General features: G+C 45.2%; 1 protein-coding gene across 1 annotated transcript in view; it reads right to left on the bottom strand.

Annotated features, from left to right (window-relative positions):
- Positions 1-9,738, bottom strand: part of ATP9A (ATPase phospholipid transporting 9A) — a 65,854-nt gene extending 56,116 nt beyond the window's left edge. Inside the window, exon 1 of the mRNA XM_087749984.1 lies at positions 9,523-9,738. Coding sequence (XP_087606110.1) covers positions 9,523-9,590 — 68 coding nt within the window. The 5' untranslated portion in view covers positions 9,591-9,738. The remainder of the gene's footprint in view (positions 1-9,522) is intronic.
- Between the last annotated feature and the right edge of the window lie 11,861 nt (positions 9,739-21,599).

The following is a 21,599-nucleotide window of genomic DNA, read 5'->3' as shown; positions in this document are numbered from 1 at the left end:
GTTGACCAGCACCCCCAGGTCCTTTTCCCCCAGGCAGCTCTCCAGCCACTCCTCCCCAGTCTGTAGCGTTGCCTGGGGTTGTTGTACCCCAAGTGCAGGACCCGGCACTGAGCCTTGTTGAACCTCATACAGTTGGCCTCAGCCAACATAAATCCCTGCGATGGCATGTGGTACCTATATTTGAAATTATCCAAGTTAAAATCTCATCCAGCACACAGCTGGGTGTCATACATAACAAAACCATATTCCCTGTTTTGGAAACCGTTGCGCTGCCTACAAACTTCAGGCTAGATGCTGCTTTCTCAACTAAAAGACCCTGGGATGAGGTGACAGGAAACACTTATTCTCTAGAAAAACGTGGAGGATTAACACATAATTTATTAAGCAATGGTAACATCAGAGAGCTGCAACTTTCCTCGCACAGGCCGGAGCCCGCCTGCCGCAGCCCCCAGGCCGCCCCAGCCCACCCGCCACCAGCTCAAGTCACCTCGCGGGGCCTTCACCCTGGCTGCCGTGGCCACCAAAAACTCAGCTCTCTCACAAATTTTAGCAAATAAAACCATGCACTGCTCGATGTAATGAATCCTTACTTGAGGCAATGAATCAAACAGAGCGTCGGTTACTTCATGGGAGATACAAGGACTTATCAGTGATCCCTCTTGTACCTTGAAAAAGCCTCTCTGTTCAAAATTGCAGCATTGTACCCTCCCAAACCCCAAAAGGGTTATTTTTCTGTTGTCACTGCTTCGTACTGAAAGCCAATCTCTTCCCAATCCCCCTTGTTCCTTTAAAACCAGCCCTATTGAATTTCATTGACATTTGGGAAAGTCAGTATCAGCCGGACTGATAACCAAAAGCTTCAGAGCTCTTACAAACATCTTTCCAGAAACCACCTCTAAGATCTGTTCTTGAATCATGGCATTCTGCCACAAAAGTTCAGTTAAATACACGCCTAACTGAAAGAAATAACTATTTAAGGAAGTACACAAAGCATTCTGCTCTTGAAGTCACTGTCTTGCCAGAAGATACATGCAGCATGATGAACAGAGTTTACAACTCACCACACAGAAGGTGATTTCCTACAAAGACAGCATTTTTTTTAACGTTTTATGCCCTGCTGGATGCAAATAAACAGAAGGACGTGTTACCAGTTAGGTCAGTTCCTTCAGTAGACAAGACGAATAAAAGTCAACTTTGCTTCCAGAAGTAAAGAAAAGGTGTCGCCACGTGATTCAGTGCCCCATGAGCAGGCATAGACATTAACTTCACAAGGCTGACTCGCAAGATAATTTCTCACAAGCTCTTAAAACTAGACAAGAAGGGTTTTGCATAATCAAATTACTTTAACATTATTATATTCCATGAAGAGTGGCAGAGGAACCCTGAAAAGGTGGATTTTCTCTAGTCTGTGCTCAAGAACAGCCTAAGCCGTAAGCATACAGGTGCCCACCCAAACACAGAAGAGAAGGTTTTCTCGCTCAAAGCAGCTTTCAGCCCGAAATGCTGACAAGACAGCAGAGCACTACATAGCACCCACGCATCGCTACTGAAGGAACATGAAATCACAAGTTTTAGATGGTGCCAAATAGTTTCTTACCAGCTCCATGCAAGTCAAAGTCTCCATTCCAAAACCAGAGTACTTGTAAGGTCCCCCAGTTTCAATAACGATCCCATTGCTTTCACCTACGCACATTTAAAGCTGCCCTCTACATGGTCAGCGATATCAAAGCCTCTGCAGTTGTCAACTCTGACTTGCAAATTGTTCATTTGCTGAAGAAGAGAAAATTAGGAGAATGCAGGAAAATCTGACAGAAATAAACACAGTGGGTAATGTGAACAGTTCAAAACCCTGATAGCAATGCACACCTAAAGCAAATTACTAGAATAAAATAATTGGAGATGCTTTACTGTTCCAGTATATACAAGAAGCATCAGATTTCCTACAGACTTGCAGCACCACCACTGCCATCTCTGCTTACCTTTAGACAGGGACATTGCCTGTTATTCTGCATTTTTAACATTTCTAAGACAATGGACTTCCATCTTTAACTATTCCCTAGGTAGTACCATAAAACCATAATTAACATAAGTACCCTAAATGTAACTCACTTCAAAAGTTACACTTGCCCCTGAAACTATCAATTTTTGTCAAATAAACAAACATTTTTCTTGTTAAGAAAAACTAACTAGTAGATCTTTCTTCCCCACACGATTGTGTATAATACCCACATCTGAAAGGCGATTACCAACATGAGACAAACAGTAAAGTTGGTGTTAAACACCCAAATTCATAAACTCTACTTCAGAAGTATATTTTATTAGGTTGATACCTTTTAATTGCAGTTTTCTTTTGTGTTTGCAGATGAAGACCTAAGACAAATAGTCACTTGTATCCCAAATATATTTTAGTGGAAAATAGTGAAAATCGTAGTATTTGCTTCACAACAGAAAATAGATATGCTCTATGGAAAGAAAAAAAAAAAAAAGGAAAAAGAAAAAAAGAAAAAAGAAAGTTGTTTTCCTTCTTTCACGATGGTGAAAACCACACAAGGTTAGCCTTGATTCCATGTTTTAATGACTGTGAATTCAGAATGACCTCTATGATAAAGCTCCAAATAAGAGGCTTTGCCCAAGGGAGCAAACCTGGTGTCCACACACCCCGTTTCATCACAACGTGCTTCCCAGTTAGAGAGAGAGTCAGTTGGGCCTTGTAATCAGACATCTGAAACCAGTTACCTTTGTTTATTTTTTAGGCTGGGCCTCTTCTAGGGATTGTACTCAATAGCAAAAATACCTATGCACCTATATCATAATATTTACAATAGGATAAGGCTCAAAGATGGTACTACTATAATTTAATATATTTTTTACTTGTGCCAGGAACTGTTTTTACAAGGTAAAATTCACTGATGTGCTCCAAAGAACTTTCCAAATATCTGGGCAGATCTTCAAACCAATACCTAAATCTCCAAAGCAGACTTCCAGACATTTGAATAAGTTCAACAACTTATCATCATTTTCTTGATGAACATGTAAGAAAACGGCAAATGAACCCCACAAACTAATCGAAAGAAGAGTGCGCTCTGCCCAACTGTTTACATACAATTATATTGCTTTTAGTATTTTCTTTTCCAAATTACTATGAACGCACTAGTCTGTGAATGCTAACACCTAGCACTACAAAATTGCTTATGCTTGCCTAGTTCTAAATGAGACAGCAGCCCCCAGTACTGACAGCACCTACAAAGGCAGGGAAGTAGAGGGCAATTGCACAAGAGTGACATTACCCAGAATTTAGTACTTGTTCTGCAATCAAAGCCATGACCTCTCGTAGCATTCCCACCACAAAGATACTTGTTGCTGTAACAATTTTAATTTACAAACGCTGTGTTACTGTAAGGTTTGAGAATCAATCCAAAAATAACGCAGTTCCAAGCATAAGCAAGAGCGAGCATGGGAGAATCTGCTGTGTAAAAATAACAGTTTTGTGAAATTCCTGCCTGGCTAGAGTCACAGTTTTCACAACCCCCTGAATTACAGGGAAAGCAAACTGAAAACACAATTAGACAAACAAAAGAAAAACTTCCTGCCGAGCAAGTTTTTGAAGGCAATTATCAGTAGTATCAATGCTCAAGTAAAGAATATCCAGCATTTCTACTAAGGAGTCCCCTCCATAGCCTTTTAGCACAAGGTTTCTATGCAACGTAAAGGAATTTGTTTTTTTTAAAAAAAAAAAAAAAGTCCAACCAATGAACACAATACTACAACCAGCAATAACAGAGTCCCACGTTGCAACACTTCAGCTGGGGAGGTTTATCAGCGCTCAGGAATCCCATTACGTCATTGTCTCGAAGCCTCCTCCAGAACGTGCAATGCTGAGCAAGGAAATCCTGAAAAATCAGCAAATGCTGATCTTTATCCCACATACATTCAAAGATCCCCAGAGTTTTTGTTATGAAGGCACCTAGTCAACCCCAGTGCTGGCATTTAACTCTTACCTATTCTGTGACCTTGTTTTTTCCTCCACAAACCACCCAGCAGCTGCCTGTGCTTTGCCGGGCGGGCCCAGAGCAGAAGCCCACAATCCAGACCCCCACAATCCAAACCCCGGGCTAACGTGAATGTTAAGCGGCGACAGTTATCTCTGCACATTAATTGCGCAAGTGTCAGCCCATGGCTTGTTGAAATAAGTTAGAAAAGGAGCTTTTGGTAAGAACACAGACATTTCTCAAGCACAGAACCATGTGCTCGTTCTTATAGGCAGGTGTTTCTCACCCCGTGCAAAGATATTGCATTGCCATAATTTTTATTTTTTTAAACTTTTCAATGATGTCTTAAACTTCATTAAGGAAGAATACATTACTAAGCTCATTACTTCTGCTTTAAAATCCTCTATATGACATCTGCGATCCTTACAAAGTGCCTTACACAAACACGAGTGGCTGCAATGGCAGATCGTGTTTTAATAGACTCAAGGCAGGTTTCATTAACCTACCCAGGGTCACATGCAGACAGGACGGGTTCACTACCTGAACCCTCTCTGTCTTACCCATGCCGATGTTGTCACGTGAGTAAACACCGGTCTCCACAACCGCTCTTATTACTGCACCAGGTTGTGTTGGCATGGTGCGACACTGGTGAAAGCCCGGCACTCGCCGGCACTGCACGGCTGCTGCGTACTCGCAGGAGCCAAAGAAAAAGCCCCCAGAGCTGCCAAGGACTTGTACAGCGGGGAGAGACGGCCACGCTTAGGGCGCAAAGTCCTGGGCCATGCTGCTAAATATCCGACTTGGGATGCCCACGTGCTGGGATGACAAAACGCAATTCATACTGAGAGCAAAAGGGAAAGAAGACGCAGAAGGATGGGTGGTGAACCTAACAAGGAACATTCAAACTGAATAATCTCAACCTTGAAAAAAAACCATTCTGGCAAATCCATTTAGTTGGGTACCAGCAAGAAAGCACTCGGAGCACATACAAACACGTACACAAACGTGTTTTCAGATTATCCTAGTGCTCATTAAGTAAAAAGTCCTTCTGACTGGGGCTTTCCCAGTTAACTTACTTGTTCCTCCCTGAAAGAATTTTACAGGCATTGCACAGTTCTGTGATCTACTGTTTCTTTGGGTACCATCCCTGTTTTTGGGTATTAAGCTTAAAGACATGGATGAGGAGGGAAGGGGCTGCTCAGGCCATCACATTACTCCAGTTTTCTGCTCAGGGCAAGGTCAGTGTCACTGGAGAAAGCTGGCTGTTTCTGGCAGGAGAGAACTATTGGCATTATTAGGAATAATAAAATACTTTCCATCAGGAAATCAGAAGACGATGTCCTTGAAAGGGAAAGACAGATTGTTTAGAAAAAAAGCTGGAAGTTTACATTGCTGCTTAGAGATGCTGATAAAATTAGCATACACTTTCCAGGAATGGGAATCACAAAGTTACAGAAGTGTGAGCAGTTTTCTATAAAAGTTTAGGAATAGATACTCCTAAATATTTCTCCTTCTCTGTTTTGCAACCGAAGCATTGAAGAACAGCATTGCAATAGCCCCTGAAGTACCGTAAACTAGCAAGTCACCGTACACCTTGAACTTTTTAAAATCATTATCTTACAGAAAGAACATGAAAAATATATGAAGACAGCTTATATGGTGCAGCCTATACAGCATTGTTATTCACATTTTAAATCATAACCTGGCAAAAATAATAATAAAACCAAACTCACGAATCCCCAAATAAAATTACAACCACTCAAAAGCATCTCTTTCAATGTGAACTGTATCTGAAACTTTGAGTCCTATAAGTGACGTGGCCCTTAACCTGCACAGGGATCTAAATGAAAGGAAGGTGTGGAAGAGCAGGTCTGCTGTGTACTTCACTTGGGATGATATTTGTTTACAAAACCGCATTCTTAGTGATGATGTAAGCAGCAGCAATATGACTGATTGACTGTCAGATGCCAGATTAACAGCCATTACCAAGAAGCAGGTTTTATTTATATATGAGCATGTTTGATGAAGTATTTGAGAGAGCAAATGAAAAATGCTTTCATAAGCATTTTTCACGTAAAACAAACCTAATGGAAAAAAAGTGTCGCATTTGTCTAATGCTTGGGTAGTATTTGTCAAATAGTGCTGAAGTTCATCAACATATTTAATCACTTCTACAACAAGTACATTTCTCAGATGATGTTTCCATGTTTCTCACAGGCTGTGCTGTTAAGTCCTTGGCACCTTTAATATACAAACCAACCTTCCACATTTCATTATTTTAAAAGCATATAAAGAATTTTCCATTGATAAAAAAAAAACAGAGCCAAACCTAGCCTTTTTATGCACCTCCACATGATCCAAATATTCCTGTTTCAGACTGTGTGACGGCGCACGTGGGGTGGCTCAGGAAGGGGCCAGGAACGCTGCTATTCCTGCAGCCCACCCCTGCCCATCCACCAAGGGCCGCGGTGCAGAAGAGCTCCCCTCTGGGAAACCAGCCCAGCTCTGCACGCGCCGAGGCACACCCACACGCAGGCAGACGGAGGGCAGGAGCTCCCATCTCTCTCTGTTGACATTTTAAATAGAGCCAAAGAGTACACACACACGTACAAGGGAATGGCCGCATGAAATGTTACTGTAAAGCTCCTCCTTCCCCGTCTCATTCCCCATTCTTCCCCCCGCATTTCTGGATCAAGGCCTTTCTACATTGCAGAGGCAGCAAGAGCACAGCAGTCTGCCAGTTTCAAAAAAACGCCTTGCAGGATTGTGGACTGAGCCCATAAGCTATTTAAGGAAAAACTGGTGTCATGCACTGAACGGAGCATCTGGGGTGCTTCAGGAGCTCCCTTCTCGGCAGAGCTCAGCCCCTGGGAAGCTCAGACTCGCTTGCCATCCCACCAACAGCCCCGCTGCAGCTAATGCTATCCTTCCCTCCTAATTGGCACATATCTCATAGTGGTTTTCAGAGTGCTGCAAAGCATTTGGAAGAATATGGCTGAATTCAAGGCATACAGCTGCAGAATTTAGAGCTTAGCCTTTGATTGCAGCAAGGAAGATCCACGTTAAAGTTATGCTCAGGAACAGATAACCACTTCTCCCACTGGTTTATTAAGCACACGGTTTCTCTTCGACACAGATCTCAGCTGTCTGTACCATCATTTATCTCTGCAAGGCTACTGCGCGAGTTCCTCCCCGGCTTCTCTTCAAAGTACGCTACAGGCTAAGGCTGTAACGAAAGCCTTGCTTGGATGACACCTGCCCTTTGCTGCCTACATAAGAATTAGGCATTTCTTACTTTTTTGTTAACATAGATGAAGATTTCTACGAAGTCATTCAGTACATGAACAGAAATCTGTCCCCTGCTCCAGAAGACCACACTGACAAAAATCTGTCTGAGAACTTGCCCCCCCGCTGGTGGGGGGAAACTCCCACAGTAGAAATTGCAGTCAGGGCTATGCTAAGGTGAAGTCTTCCAAGACTTGCTTATCCTTGGGTTTTCATATATACCAAGGAAGATGACTTGGAAGTGCTTTTGTTCGGGTTTTTCTCAGAGGGAACAGAAGAAAGAAGGTCTTGATTACGGCTTAGGATTCCCAGGACTCCATCCTGGACGTGACACCAGGGACCCTCCATGATTTGCTGGCTGATTTCTCCTTTGGTTTATAATACTTTGTTGGATTTGCTGGACTTCAATGGTTTGTTATCCACACTATCATTTGATCAAATTACTAACATATCACAGGCTACTTATCAGTAAAACAAGAGTTCCCAACATACCATAAGTCCCATCCCCAGAGTTAATGCACCAAATAGAAATCCTAAATCCAAGTTATTCAGACCGTTATTGAGAAAAATCCAAAGCAATCTTCCTTCACAACTTCTTGCTAACACAGGAAGCGTCATCTCTGTGACTGCTAATCAGGTAGAGTCCCCAGCCAACAACCCATAGCCTAGGTTAGACAAGGACAATTTCTGTTAGATGCTACTAACCACATCGTAATACCCAAGAGGGTCTTGGTGGAGATTAGAGAACTTCAGGAAAAGAAATCATTCAAGAAGCTTTGAGAAATTTCTCAGGCCTCCACCTCTCCCTGATCCCTTTCAATCACGTCACCAAATTTAATGCCACGGTGGCTGCACCTCGTGGAACTCGCCCAGTGACGCGTGTGACACAGGCGCTGGGCAATTACTTGCTGCATCACACGCATCTCCCAGCTCAGTATCAGCTGGCACGGATACCGCTACATCAATTATTAGAAACAGTGTTGATAATAAGGAATAATTCCAATAATGAATACACTACGTAGAACAATTTCAGTTATAGGAATCTGAATCAAAGCCATAAACCAAAAACATATCAGACAAGGGACGAAGTATCAATTTCTTCTTGTTCTAATAGTCAGGATTTCCTTTGATGTTTTGGTTTATTTTGATAATATCACTCACCACATTTTAAAAAAACAAATTATCCAGAGACAAAAGAAGCACTGCAATAACCGACAGCCAGGTAACTTGGATACCCTGTACACCCCACTGTGTACAAACCAACCTGTCTGGATAGTGGTGCAATTTCCTACCAAAACAGTATTAAAGGATCATTCTTCTTATTTAACTTCCTGCATGAGAATATCGGGATGAATATATACATACATCTCCTTTAGGAACACATCCCACACCCAGGATTTTGCAACATCCCACACTAAGGATATTGTATTGCTTTAACTGATACATTTAAACAGAGCCTTCTGCATTTAGGCAGAGACCTTTGTTACAGATCTACCAACACCATTTCTGGTCCAACGCTCGTCCTCGGCAAAGGCCGAGCGCTCGCCCCAGCGCCAGCCTGTAATTCTCCAGCCCCGCGCCAAGCGCGGCGGCAGGGATGACAACCAGGCCCGGCAGCAGGGCTGGTGCGGGGCAGGCAGTGACACAACCGCCCCTCGCCCGGGCCAGCCCGGCCGTGGCCATTCCTATTCCCGCGGCCGTTTGTCGCCCCACTTCTCCGGGCCGCCCTCGCTGCCGCCCAGGCTCCGCTTTGTCTGGAGGGCTCTAATGGAGAAGGCGATGAGGATAAGGGCCGGCCGGGGTGATTTTTCCCCACGCAAGGGGCTGCTGACGGGCGGCTGACGGCTGGCCCCTTTCTCCCCAGCCCCGGCGCCCCCGGCCGCAGCTCAGCACCGCCCGGCAGGATCCTGCCCTCCGCCCGGGCGTGCCACGGCAATGGCGTCAGGAACAACCTGTCAGCGCGCGCCTGCCTGCCTCCCCCTCCTCCTCCTCCTCCTCCCGGGCTCGGACCGCGGCCGCGCAGCGCAGGACGACGCGGCTCCCGCCTGCCCTCCGCTGCGCTTCCGCGCCCCGCCGGCCGCGGGCATCCCACAGCGGCCCCCGAGCGGGGTCCCCGCCGCCGCCCCGAGGCGAGGGGGCCGAGGGTCGCGCCGCCCGCCCGTCTCCCGCAACACAGGCAGCGGCCGGGAGAGGAGCGGGGCCCCGGGCCGGCGGGCAGCGGCCGCTGCCGCCCCGCGGAGCGGCTCACCCGCTGCGGTGCTTGCTGTCCATCCGCTTCTTCTGCCGGACCGGCTGCAGCGGGATGTTGTCGGTCATGGCCGCGGCTGCCGGGGCGGAGCGGGGCGGGATGCGCTTCCCAGCAGCGCCTCGCCTCGGCTCGGCTCGGCTCGGCCCGGCCCGCCGCTGTCTGGCGGCGCCGCCGAGGGGGCCGGGCTCGGCGCCGCCGGGCTCCCAGCACGCAGGTGCCGCGCCCGCTCCGCCCTCCCGGCCCGGTTCCCTTCGCGCCTCCTGCCCCGCTCCGCACCTCTCTGCTCCGCCCGCCCCGCCCCGCCCCGGGCAGCCCGGCCCCGCCGCCCGCGCCCCGGCCGGCCGGCACCTGCTCCGCCTCTTCTCTGCCCCGCACCTGGGGCGCCGCGCCGAGTCCTGCCGGGCTGCCCGCGCCCCTGCCCTCCCCGTGCTCCAGCCTGCCCCTTCCCCTCGGTGCCCCGCACCCCGTCTCCGTTTCCCACCCGGGTCGCTGCTGGGGGCTCAGCAGCGCCGTACCCGCACCGTTGGCTGCCTACACCCACCACCTCCACACCTGGGCCCTCCTGCGTTTCACCTCAGGCAAAAGGCCCACGCCACATCCCCTGTGTCCTCAGCCTTCTGCAGCCAGCGCAGCGGTATAAGTTATATCTCCCTTTCTTTATACCATCCCACCGGCCACGGTACAGGGCCGTGCGCTACAGTGCTGCTGCTTGGACCCTTCTTGCTTGGGACCTTCAGCCACTTCTGGCAATGCTCATTTCTGGATCCTGATTCAGATTTCCTCTGCAAATTTAGGCACAAATTGCCCCAGCATTTCTGTTCTGTTTATAACTTCAAGCTTTTCTTTACAATCACGGTGACAATCTTCGTTAAAACTAAGTATACAAATCAGATTCCAATAAAGCACTGGGCTACAGAAGCTGAGACATGCTTGGCCTGGTGATAAACTTTGTATTTTCTCAGGCAGGGTTCCTGGATGCCACGATAGTCTTTCCCACCAGTTGCTTCATATTCCTGCCCCAGCTAAACTGTGCCTAATGCTGCTTTGACGCCTGCTCTATATTCTCCATCCACTCATCTTGCTTCGCTCCAGCTCTTCTACCTCCACTGCGTTTTCCTCCCGCTGCCTCCGTATCTTCATGTTCTTCTTTGCCATAAACAAGAAAACAAAGGAATCCTCTAAGAACCGCACACCCTGCTCACCTCCAGCCCGTGTACCTTTCATGCTGTTGACCTTATTCTTCATTCAAACACGAAAAACAAAATTCCCAGTGGCAAAGATGTATTTCATCAGGAGGATTAGACACTGGTACTGCAATGGTCCTATTCAAATGAAGTACACTTTTCTAGTGACACTATCATGAAAAAAATTGGTCAAGACAAATATTCATGTAACATATCCTTCTTAAAATGTGGAATGTTAAATGACATCTAGAAAACCACAAATAGGGAAGTCTAACAGGGTTAATGGTATCGGGTGAGCCACGAGAAGCTGTGCTGATAGCCCAGTGGAAGCTCGGTTAAAATTAGCGTAGAAAACCAACAAGCGATTGAGAAAATGTCAGTAATAGTAAAAAAGAAAAAAATTGCTGCAGATTGTGTAACGAGTTAGGCGATGGCCCGGTGTCACGGTGTCACAGCTGGCCGACGCGGATCCAGCCCCCACCCCTTTCAAATGACTTCCTCCCACTTCGTCCTGCCCCTGTAACGCTTCCCCCTCTGCGTGGCTGTGCGCTAAGTCAGCGCTGCAAGGGCACAGGTTTGACAAAAATCATCTGTCTGGCAGAGTTCCTTTATTTATTTATTTATTTCAATCAAATCCCATTAGGAGCTGGATGCTGAACGCAGCCTGCGAGCAGCCAAGCAGCGCCAGCCAGCGTGCCGCAGCCTCGGGAGGGCACGGGCTTGGGCCCGGGGCTTCTTCAGCTGGATTCGCCTCGAGGGAAATCATAACGTGGGTGTTAGACGTTTTCTGTAACCGAAGCCTTGCCTGTACTGAGCAGTAGCTGCGGCTGTGGCTGTTGCAGGCAGGCGCCCGTGGGTGCTGGTAGTATCCAGCCAACAGGGTCAGCGTTTGGGTAAGAGTGCGCTAGCCGCCGTGGGCATTGCCTGTCCAGGTTTGCTCCGGCCACCTGCACAGGCACACCAGTGAGGGCAGCAGGCCTGCTGCAGGCTGTCGTTCGTGCCAGCGTAGCTTCTTCCTGTTTGAAACCACCAAGATTTACGCCAGCGCACCTCTACAGATGAAGGAAATGCCCAGTGCAGATAAGGATCGTATGAAATAGTCAGATCTACATATCCATCTCAGCATCTTACACTGCAGGCCCGGTCACCACAAAATCTGAACCTCTTTCTAGCGCACGGCCAGGTTATTTCTCATGCCTTTGCAAACAGTCTGCAAAATCCTTCATTTAACAAATAACCTGCTCGGAAATGTTCACGAAGCAAAGACTCACCATGCCTGCTTACGCGTGCAGCCATATTTAGACCACTTACAACGTGTGTCTCAGTTGTTGTAGCTACTCCCTACAGCTGCCTGCTATCCTGGGCTGCCAGATCTCACCTGCCTGCACCGTCAATCTAAACTGCTCATGGTTCTGCAGAGCTGAAATACCACAATCCCAGTGACCAAGAGCAGAGAACGAGTGGGTAAGCCCGAGCGTAAGATCAAAATCACTGACTTTGTTTTAGCATACTAAAAAGTAGCATATACCAAACTGCTTTTTTTAAAATGAGATATGTTTGCATGTATCTTAAAATGAGCTCCAGGTAATCTTAAATAATAGTTAGCATTTTCTCAGTGAACAATGAGAACTATTAAAAAAAGAAAACCAAAGAATATCTGTAAAAAAAGAAAAGCAAAGAATAGCGAGTCGTATCAGAGTTTCTGGGTAGCTCGCTCTTTCCTGCCCTCGCTGCGTTCTGGCTCAGGTTACACTGTGGATTACACCAGCACTAAAACTGCAATTGTCATTTAATTTTTTTCTTTACAGTTGAAGCAGAGTCATCCTGACATTTTGTAATGAGGACATTTCAGCAACATAATTAATAGTTCCACCAGTTTCAGGCACCAGTACTGAGAATGTTTTGGCAGATATTCTCAGTGCCATTCTAACTAGGGCAGCCTTATTACTTCGACTGTTTGCAGAACTGACTTTTAGACTATATTTCAATATAGTAATACCATGTTTTAATTTCTTACTTCTCAATCTACTGTTCTTATCCACTCCTGGGGACAACTGAAGTAGAAATAGAAATCCCTTCTCTTCCCACAAATATTTCAGCTCATGAAACATATTTTCTCAATTTTTTCCTCATATTCAACTGCAGAAATAATTTTTTTTTTTAAATGAGAGAAAAGATGTGGTGATAGAACTCACTTCAAATGATGATTTAATAAAAGGAGCAACTGAAGAACCTAACCAGGATGTTGTGCTTGACCAAAACTGTCACAAGTGATAACACCATGGCCACAAACTCACTGGCCTGATGCTGTAACGGGCTGAAATGATAATCCTAGCCTCCAGCCTTGAGGCTCTACCTGCAACTAAAATCAAACTTATCAAATGTCACTGTTATTTGCTTTGAGGTGGAAATGGCACTAAATTTTAACACAGCCAACGTTCTTTTAAACACCACATTTTGGCCCTTGGTATCTTTGTGTTTCAGACAGAAATGAATGACATCCTTCCTTTATATAGAGCAGCTAAACTTCCTTCACATCAGTTCTGCACATTACCCAATTCCGCCATCCAAGAACATGGGAGGAGAAACACCTGCCTGTCGTACAGTGACTCTCAATTCCAATAATCCTGAAAGAGGAGCAAAGGGATGCACAGCCAGGTTTCCATGTGTCTGCATAATCAGCGATAACGAAATCAAGTGACAGTGACACTGCAGCCTGCAGACTTACTCCCGCAGCATCTCAGGGTTCAGACAAACTTTCAAAGCCTCCCTTACAGGCACTCTGATTTTCTGCCTTGTACTGTAACGCTTTTGATTTTTACTTAGAAAATCACTATGAACTATTTAGACTAGGCTGTAGCCCCATAGGCTAAACCCACTCCTTGACGTATTTCTTGCATAGCATTAGCTTTGCTGTAAAGATTTTACATCTGATCTCACCGCTCACAGCAGGTATGTGCTCCCCTGAGCTCCAAGCCTTTGATTTTCATTTGCCTGTTGAGAAGGAATGCCCAAAGGAAAACCTCCAGCCTTAGACTGAGATGCTAGATTTGTTAAATCAAGTGAAATAAAACCTATTTGGGGTTTTCTGATGCCAGTGGCTTGTTCTTCTGATGCTCAGTTTCTGTAAGCACAGAACTTGAGGCTCAGAAAAGAGCCCTGCAAGCTGCAGAATTCATACTGCACAACTGCTAATTAAAAGGAGCTGATTTATTTTTCATAATTTTAAATCTTTATCTATGTTTTTTCTCCCAGGACTTTTTTTGCCCAGATGATTAAATTAACACCACAGTAAACAGTGTATTATTCTCCCCCCCTCCCCGATACGATTTGCCATAGAACCAATTCTGGACCACTTGGCCTCCCCGAGGCTGTCCTGTAGGGAGAGTTTATCAGATGCTGCCAGTGTTTTCATCACTGCACGTTATAGATCCCATTTCAAAACCAGAAATTGTTTATAGGCAAGTCCAAGGTTGAGCCCCCATTTCTAATACGAAGGGTTGTACAAAACTACCAGGTTGTTGATTGGAATGATTTAATATCTTTTCCCAGAGCAGGCAGCGCAAGCACACTTGTTTTGCAAGTAGGACTATTTTATGCACTGAGTAGTCCTAAGTCTCTTGCGGTCTGCCATTCAAGCTTGCAAAGAGAAGTGAAAGTTCAGTCTGGCAAAGCACAGCCTGCGGACACGACTGGCTGCCTGGGTGCGCCTAAATCAAACCAGAAACTTCTGTGTCCGTGAGCCTTTACCGCAGTGGTTCCCAGGGTTCTGGCAGCAAGCCTTCCTGCCTTTTTTGCCTTTCTCCCCCACTTCGCCCTTGCACCTTTGTGTTACAGAGCACCACGACCTCCTGTCCCCACGGCTTTGCCACCTCCTCTCTGCCTCTCTCTGCCTGTGACACCGCCTCTCACCCCCAGGTGATGCCTTCCTATGTGTTTCACCGATCCTCAAACGCATCCAGGTCTCTAAGCTCCACCGATTAAAGAACATGTAAATATTAGTTTGGGGGTGTGCCTATATTCCTCCAAGGAGCAAGTCCTAGTGCCAGGTTCCCACTCAAACAATGGATGGTGGTTTTGACAATGCACTTGCAAATTGTACTCATTACCTATTTAGCACAATATGCTATAAATTTTCTTCCATTTTAGTTGTGCTACTAAATAAATGAGTTGTTTTTTTATGCATAGGACTCCAGTGTTTTTGCCTGATGAACACTGTAGAAGGTCAGAATAATAATATTCTGTTTGACTTTTTATATGCTGGAAGATTAATTCAATTTTGGAACTACATTTGCTTTAGCGTATGTCATTTATTTCTTTTTTTCCCCAAAACATGAGTATCAAATTATAGGTAATTCCGACATCTAAGGAGATGGCTCAGACTATAAGTGTGTAACTGGTTGCACAAAATGTTTATGATTCCACAGGCAATTCAGGTTGTGACGTTATTCTTTGTACCTGTTATTATCTGATTTCAGAAGTGCACATTCTACAAATACCAGGGTGCATCTTCTTTGTCTGAAAATGTAGCCCACTGCACATGGTATTTTGAGCTTTGTTTCAGAGCTGTGTTTGCAGCTGCACCATTTGTAAGGAAGACGAGCATGCAGGAGCAGGGATTTGGTTGCTAAGGGCTTAAAAACTTGCAGTCATGCAGTAACTGTGCAGCAGGCAGCCTCGTACGCTGCGTTATTTCCCCATGCTACTGACTCACTCCTGCAAATGACAAGGAAAGAGGTGGGTTTGGTGTGGTGAAACATCGCTCTTTCTCAAGGCAATACTGAAATAGGCTCGGGCTGTGACATTCAGTCCCTCAAAATAAGAGCAAATGTGCCAAAGCTGCCCATTCCTGGGGCTTAGCGTCCGCACGCACACAGTCATTGCTAGGAAGGAGCATTTCAGGAAGAGAAACGCAAACACGATCTGGGATGCCGAAGCAAGAATCATTAGCAATATGGTATCATTGTACGCGTGCCCTAAGCCTACACAAGATGCATTCATCTTTTAAATTTATCTTTTAAAGGTCTGAACTCAGACAAGGCTACTGCAATTAATTGGCAAGTTAAACACTACCAGATTATAATGCACTGTTAACACCTGCATCTCTGATCTGCACGGATGGCTTTGATATTATTTTTTCTTTTGACAAGTGGGCGATAGCGGATATCCTTTAAGCCTATATTTAATGAAGCCCTCCATAAATCCATCAACACTTGCTAAGGGAAACTACAATAAAGCTCATACTGCCATAGGCTCTGTTATCGAGAGAACATTTGGCATTCTCGTAATGAAGTTTCAGAGCAGATACTTCTCATGTTGATCTGAGGAAGTGTACTATTTGTATAGGATCTTTTTCTTTCTTGCACAATTGTATGTTGTGGAACAAGAAGAAAACAACCCTTCAGTACCTAATTTTCAAAACAGTAATAGTCAAACTGTCATTCATCTGGGACAGCTGTCAAATATAAGAAATAAGAAAGAAAAAGGTGCAGCTTTCTAGACAAATAAACTCACATTTTTATTACGTTAGCTCTTGAAATGATTTTGCTATTAGCCGTAGCTGTTCTGTGAATTCTCACCATACTGATTTTTGTGTTACACATCCTGAGGGTGAGATAAAAAATGTAAAGCTATAAACTGAGAATAAATTGGTATTTGTTACACATTTTATATTTGAAAATTTTATCAAAAAAAACCCCTACATAAAGTGGTTATTTTGCCAGTTAAGACTGAAAGAATTGATGGGGGAACAGAAGAATAGGCAATGAGGAAATTTGACTTTTTCCAAATCCGGACATCATGAGTTGAGAGGGTTGGAGTACTTTTAATATGTACAGAGATTTAGCTACCCCAAAGCAGCAAATCACCTGAATGTGTGCTGAACTTGAAGGACCTAAGTAATCAAACTGGTTTCATGGAAACAACCAGTGTGTGGGGAAAAAAAAAAAAAAAAAAAAAGTTTGGTATTCTGAACATCTAGACTGCATGGAGATAAATTTTCTAAAACAAACTTCACAAAGTGGCTCTACAGGACTGTAAAGGGCTGTTAGGCCGATTCAGTTAACTTGATTTAAAAGCATCCTCTGTCATCATGTACATAGGACTGCAAAGCCATTGAGGATCTAGGAAAGTAATGTGCATAAAAGGTTTCAGGACAGATTCTATATTACTACAATAAGAATACAGGTTATTTGTCAAGTAGTTATTTACCGCATATATTCCTCCTGCATCACCTTTCTGTTCACAACACACCATGGTTTGTGCACCTGGCCCTCACGTTCTCATGGTTTCATAAGCTGGGTGCTTTGACTTTTGGTCAGCTCACTGTTTCGCTTTTTATTGTTTGGGTTTTTGTTGGATTTTTTTTTTTATTTGAAAGCTTAAATGAGCTTATTGAAGTATAAACAAAATCATTATTAATAAAAACGGTATCTTATTTATGCTTTGAATCATATTTGCCCCTAAACCTATGTAAGCAGAAGCTTAGAAACATCTCTACACAACAATTATCAAACTGTTTTTAAAATGACTTTGTTCATGCTGTTCAATGTGTCCTGCTTAACCAGACTAAGGAGGAACACAGAGGGGTCCTGACCTACCAGGAGTGCTCAGGTGCGGTATCAGCCCACTGAAGCCAGCCGCTGGCATCGCTGAGGAGCCGGGGAGCACCTCCCTGCCGGCAGACAGGCCTCAGCTTCTTCAGCCTTCCCTCCTGCTCCGGCAGTCCCTTAGCCACCATCAGTCTGACAGCCTATTTTCAGCAGAGATGGCTTTCACGCTTCCAAGCCTCTAGAAACTGTGACCGCACTGTTAAAGGGATTCAAATACTGCACGAGTGGCTTTGTATTCCTGACTCTGCACCGATGCCCATTGCTGCTCGAGGTTGTGGTCTTTGTATTTCACCCTGTTCTTCTCTTTGGCTCTTGTAGTATTGTGTTGACATTATGGACAGTACCTCTGCTTTTCCTCCATATATTTAGATTCTACGTTTGACTAAAAAAACCAACTATATATGTATAAAAAATAGCGCTAAGTACTGTGAATTTTACTTGATTTGGTTTTTTTAGTTTTCTTTACTAAAGGCTTGTGTAAAAGTATCTCTCTAATGCCTGGATTTTGCCTAAATGAAGTATTGGAAAATAAGGCACACGATGAGATCCACCTGTTCTCATTCTGAATCGAGACATTTTCTGCATGAAGTAATTGAATCAGAGAAGTTAACCTTTGGACTGCAAGAGGTGACAACCAGAGAGGCTAATAAAGAAGTTCGAAAGGAGAGGGATGCTACTTTAGATCAGCTGGGACAGCCAGCACATCATTCAGTTATAATAGGCATTAAAAAAAGCATGTTTTCCAGTAAATCAGACAGCTTCAAGTATCAGTGGTATTAACAGCAATCAAAAGGTTGCAAAACCCACTGCCCTTTATAAGCAATTAACTCGAAGTGCAGAAAATAGAAGATATGATAATGAAACAGATAATATGATAATAGGCAGGAGTGTGTAATTGCCGGTTCTTTTCTCTGCTTCTGAGTTACGTTTCCTGTCCTGCTGTGGCTGTGCAACAACAGATGCTTTTCTAGGTCAGTGATGAATGTGAGCTGAAGTCAAACACACACGAGTCCAGTGCTCGCCCACACCACGCTAACGTAGAGCACTCGCCAGTGAGCGTGAGCGGGGAGGCGATGGAAAGTGCACGCAAAGAGCCTCCTCATCTGACCACACAACACAAAAAGAGACCGAGAAAGCCTCAGGCCGTAGCAGTAACCTCATGGGATCACACAGACACCAAGAAGGCTTTCTGCCCAAGCTGTTATTTTGCAAACAAAAGCCATCATCTTTCGTGATACCAAATGTACTGCAAACTCTGCAGTGAGCATAATGGCTTTCAACAGGAAAAATAAAAAAATAATGCAATACTCATCCCTTTTCCTTTGTTCCAGCCTCTCTCTGCCATCCCATCAGCTCAAGCACCTCAGCCAGGGCCTTTCCCCTCTGCAGATGCAAGCTCAATGGTCATTTGCACTTTGCTCCACATTGTATTTATCAGCAGCCCCGGGAAGGGTCCCACCTCCTTGCTGCCAGCTGTTGGAAAGGCGATCAGCCTCGCTGAGCTCAGCCCAGAGAGCTGATTATCTGCATGATTTTCAGACAAACTCACTCCTCAAAGTTCCCATTGAGTTTTTGGAAAGTTTTGAACAGAAAGGGTAGGTCAAGAGAAATGATTCTTCAGAGGAACAGAGCTAATACATTAAGGTAAACCCAATGCACTTTTTTTTTTTTTTAAACCAATGCAACTTTTAAGTTCAAATTTAACATTTTAAGTAAGCCAGCCTTTACCTTAGCTCGTGCAAGTAAATATGCTACTTACACAAAAGCAACAGCCTGGGTAAATCCTCTATGCGATGAGCAACGTAAGAAATAACAAATAAGAACAGGAGAGTCCTTTAGGCAAGAAGAGAGGCTAATGAGCAGAGACAGCGCACATACCATGCTCTCTTCTGCTCTCACACCGACGTAGCTATATTAGCTTCAGTAAACTTGTTCCTAATTTACATCAGCATAGGGAGGAAGAGAATCAGCCATCTTTTTTAATTGTTAAGATGCAACGTTACTGTAAACTGTACACACTTGCCAGCGCAGTGAGCTCCACCATGCTGAGTTTCAGAAGGTGTTGGTTCAGCTCTTGTGCACAGGACATCAGCTAATTCCCAGTCCTGCTTGCTTCGGAAACAGTCTCCCCCAGCAGCTGCCTCCAGCAGAAATACCCCTATGGCACAGCCCGCTTTCTGCTGTGGGGACAGTGGTCAGATAGGTCCTACCCATTCTTCAGGCTTTGTGATAAGATCCTTGACTTGCCCACAGTGGCTTAGCTAGGGCTCCTGCTACGCTCCAGCCTGGAGCTGCCTTGTCACTGAGCTGTGAGATACAGCTTTGGGCACAGCGAGAGCCCACTTTACCATGGCTGGAGAGTAAAGCCTTGCAGTGACTCTGTGCCAAGTCACGTCGTTTCATTTTCACTGCTGTCTGCCCGGCCATGGCAGGCCCTAGCTGCATCTCCCAGATTCCTGAGCAACCCTATGCTGCAGGGTATCGTACAACTATTTGCCAAAACCTCTTCTTGTCCTGGTTTTCCAGCAGTTTCCTGGCATTTTATTTCTAGACCAGAGCTCATGCTTTAATAAACTCCTCCTCCCTCCTCATCTCTCCTAAATTTCCAACCTGTTGACCAATAAAGTTAAAGGTGGCAGAGGTCTAAATACATAATTACGTTCTTATAGATGGTCATGAAAAGGCCATCAGAGGCCCACAGCTTGGCACCTTTTGAGGTGAAGTTGTAATGTGAGCTCGGCCCTCATGGGACAGGCTCAGAATCTACATTTAAGAAAGAGACCCCCAATCCTCAGGAGCTGTTTGGATGAGGAAACATCAACAGCTACTACCAAGGTACAAAGCCCCAGGACAGCAAGTTTTGTTGGCTTCCTGCTGGCAAAACTGCTCGTTTCCTCCTGCTGCTGACATATTTTCATCATCGTGATACCACTTGGTATCAGGCTATCGGCGGAAAGCGGGCTTGTTATCGCAGGTTCATTTGAAGACAGGCCAATTTTTCACAATATCCACAACTGGCCCATGCTGGAGAGCAGATTTCCCAGTTAGGGCATGTCTTCAGATGTGATCCACCTTTCCTGTACACCCAACACCTCCTCTTTCACACCACATTGCTCCTAGTGCTGCTGCAGTCAGTCCTGCACAGGCAGCACCTTCTGCATGGGGCGCCCAGCACCACCAGTATAAGGAACCAGCCAGAAATCCAGCCCTGAGTTTGAAGGGACACAGCAGCAGCTCTGGCAACAAGCCCACCCAGGCACCCAGAGCAACTCTCTCAGCAAGTTATAAGCTCAGCGGTCAAGAACAGTATCCACGCTAGCATGAGCGTACGGTTTATTTTTTACTTATCACCACTTAGAAGCCTCTTGCTATACTCCTCGTCCATTGTGCTTCCCATTATAATCCCTTGGTTTTCCTGAGCAGAGAAGGGTCATGTCTTCTCTTGCACCAAATACTTTGCCTCCTGGAACTATAGCTCCACTTTTGAAGAACTGCATGGTCCACGTAGACTAGTTAGGTGTTGCATGCTTTCTACCTTCCCTGCACATCCACCATGTGTTGTTACCTTTCCGTCTGCTCCTATGTTTATTTTTCCCACCTTCCTGGACCACCTCACACCTGGTCCTGTCCTCCCCACTCCTTTTATTCATTCCTCCAGAGCTTGTGGTAGAGCCTAAAGAGCAAGTTTCCCTTCTGCCTTTTTTCCCCACTCCCAAGTATGAGCCTTGTGCAAGGGGCACCATGATCAGGCAGCACCAATGTTGGAAGGGTGCACCTTAAGGGTGCACTGGTTCTGCCCCATTTTTCCCCACTGTTACCTCCCAAGCGCAAAACACATTTGCTAGTTTAGGTTGTGAGTATCAGAATCTCAACGCTTTTCCACTATATCAGGGCTGTTTTCAAAACTCTGGTTTCCTTTGCTCTTTAGGGAAAGCTATTTATCATTTTTCTATGCAGCCAGCACCTTCAGGCACTGGCAATTTGATAACTTAGTATTCCGCTCCCTTTCTAGGGTGATCACAGTACAGGAATTACTGCACATATTACTGTCATTCTATTTTAGTGTGGGAATCAACGTCCCTGGCAAGTACCAATCCCTGTGTCAAACCCCAACTGTTCCCAAGAAACCAATCTAGAGACTCCTCCGCTGCTACCTAGTTTCTGTTGTTTTAAGTAACAAACTCATGGATTTAAAAAGTCACTGGAGTGAGACAGCATGCTGCCTATTGAACTTGCTCTTCAGGAGACAAATGCTTTGCCAGAAAAATTTAAGCACTAGGTG

The sequence above is a fragment of the Nipponia nippon genome, unplaced genomic scaffold (genome assembly GCF_047370975.1).
Source record: "Nipponia nippon isolate SJK-2023a ecotype South Korea unplaced genomic scaffold, ASM4737097v1 scaffold_13, whole genome shotgun sequence".
NCBI classification, from domain to species: Eukaryota; Metazoa; Chordata; class Aves; order Pelecaniformes; family Threskiornithidae; genus Nipponia; species Nipponia nippon.
The sequence above is the reverse complement of the archived record's forward strand: the minus strand, read 5'-3'. Positions and strand labels throughout refer to the sequence as shown.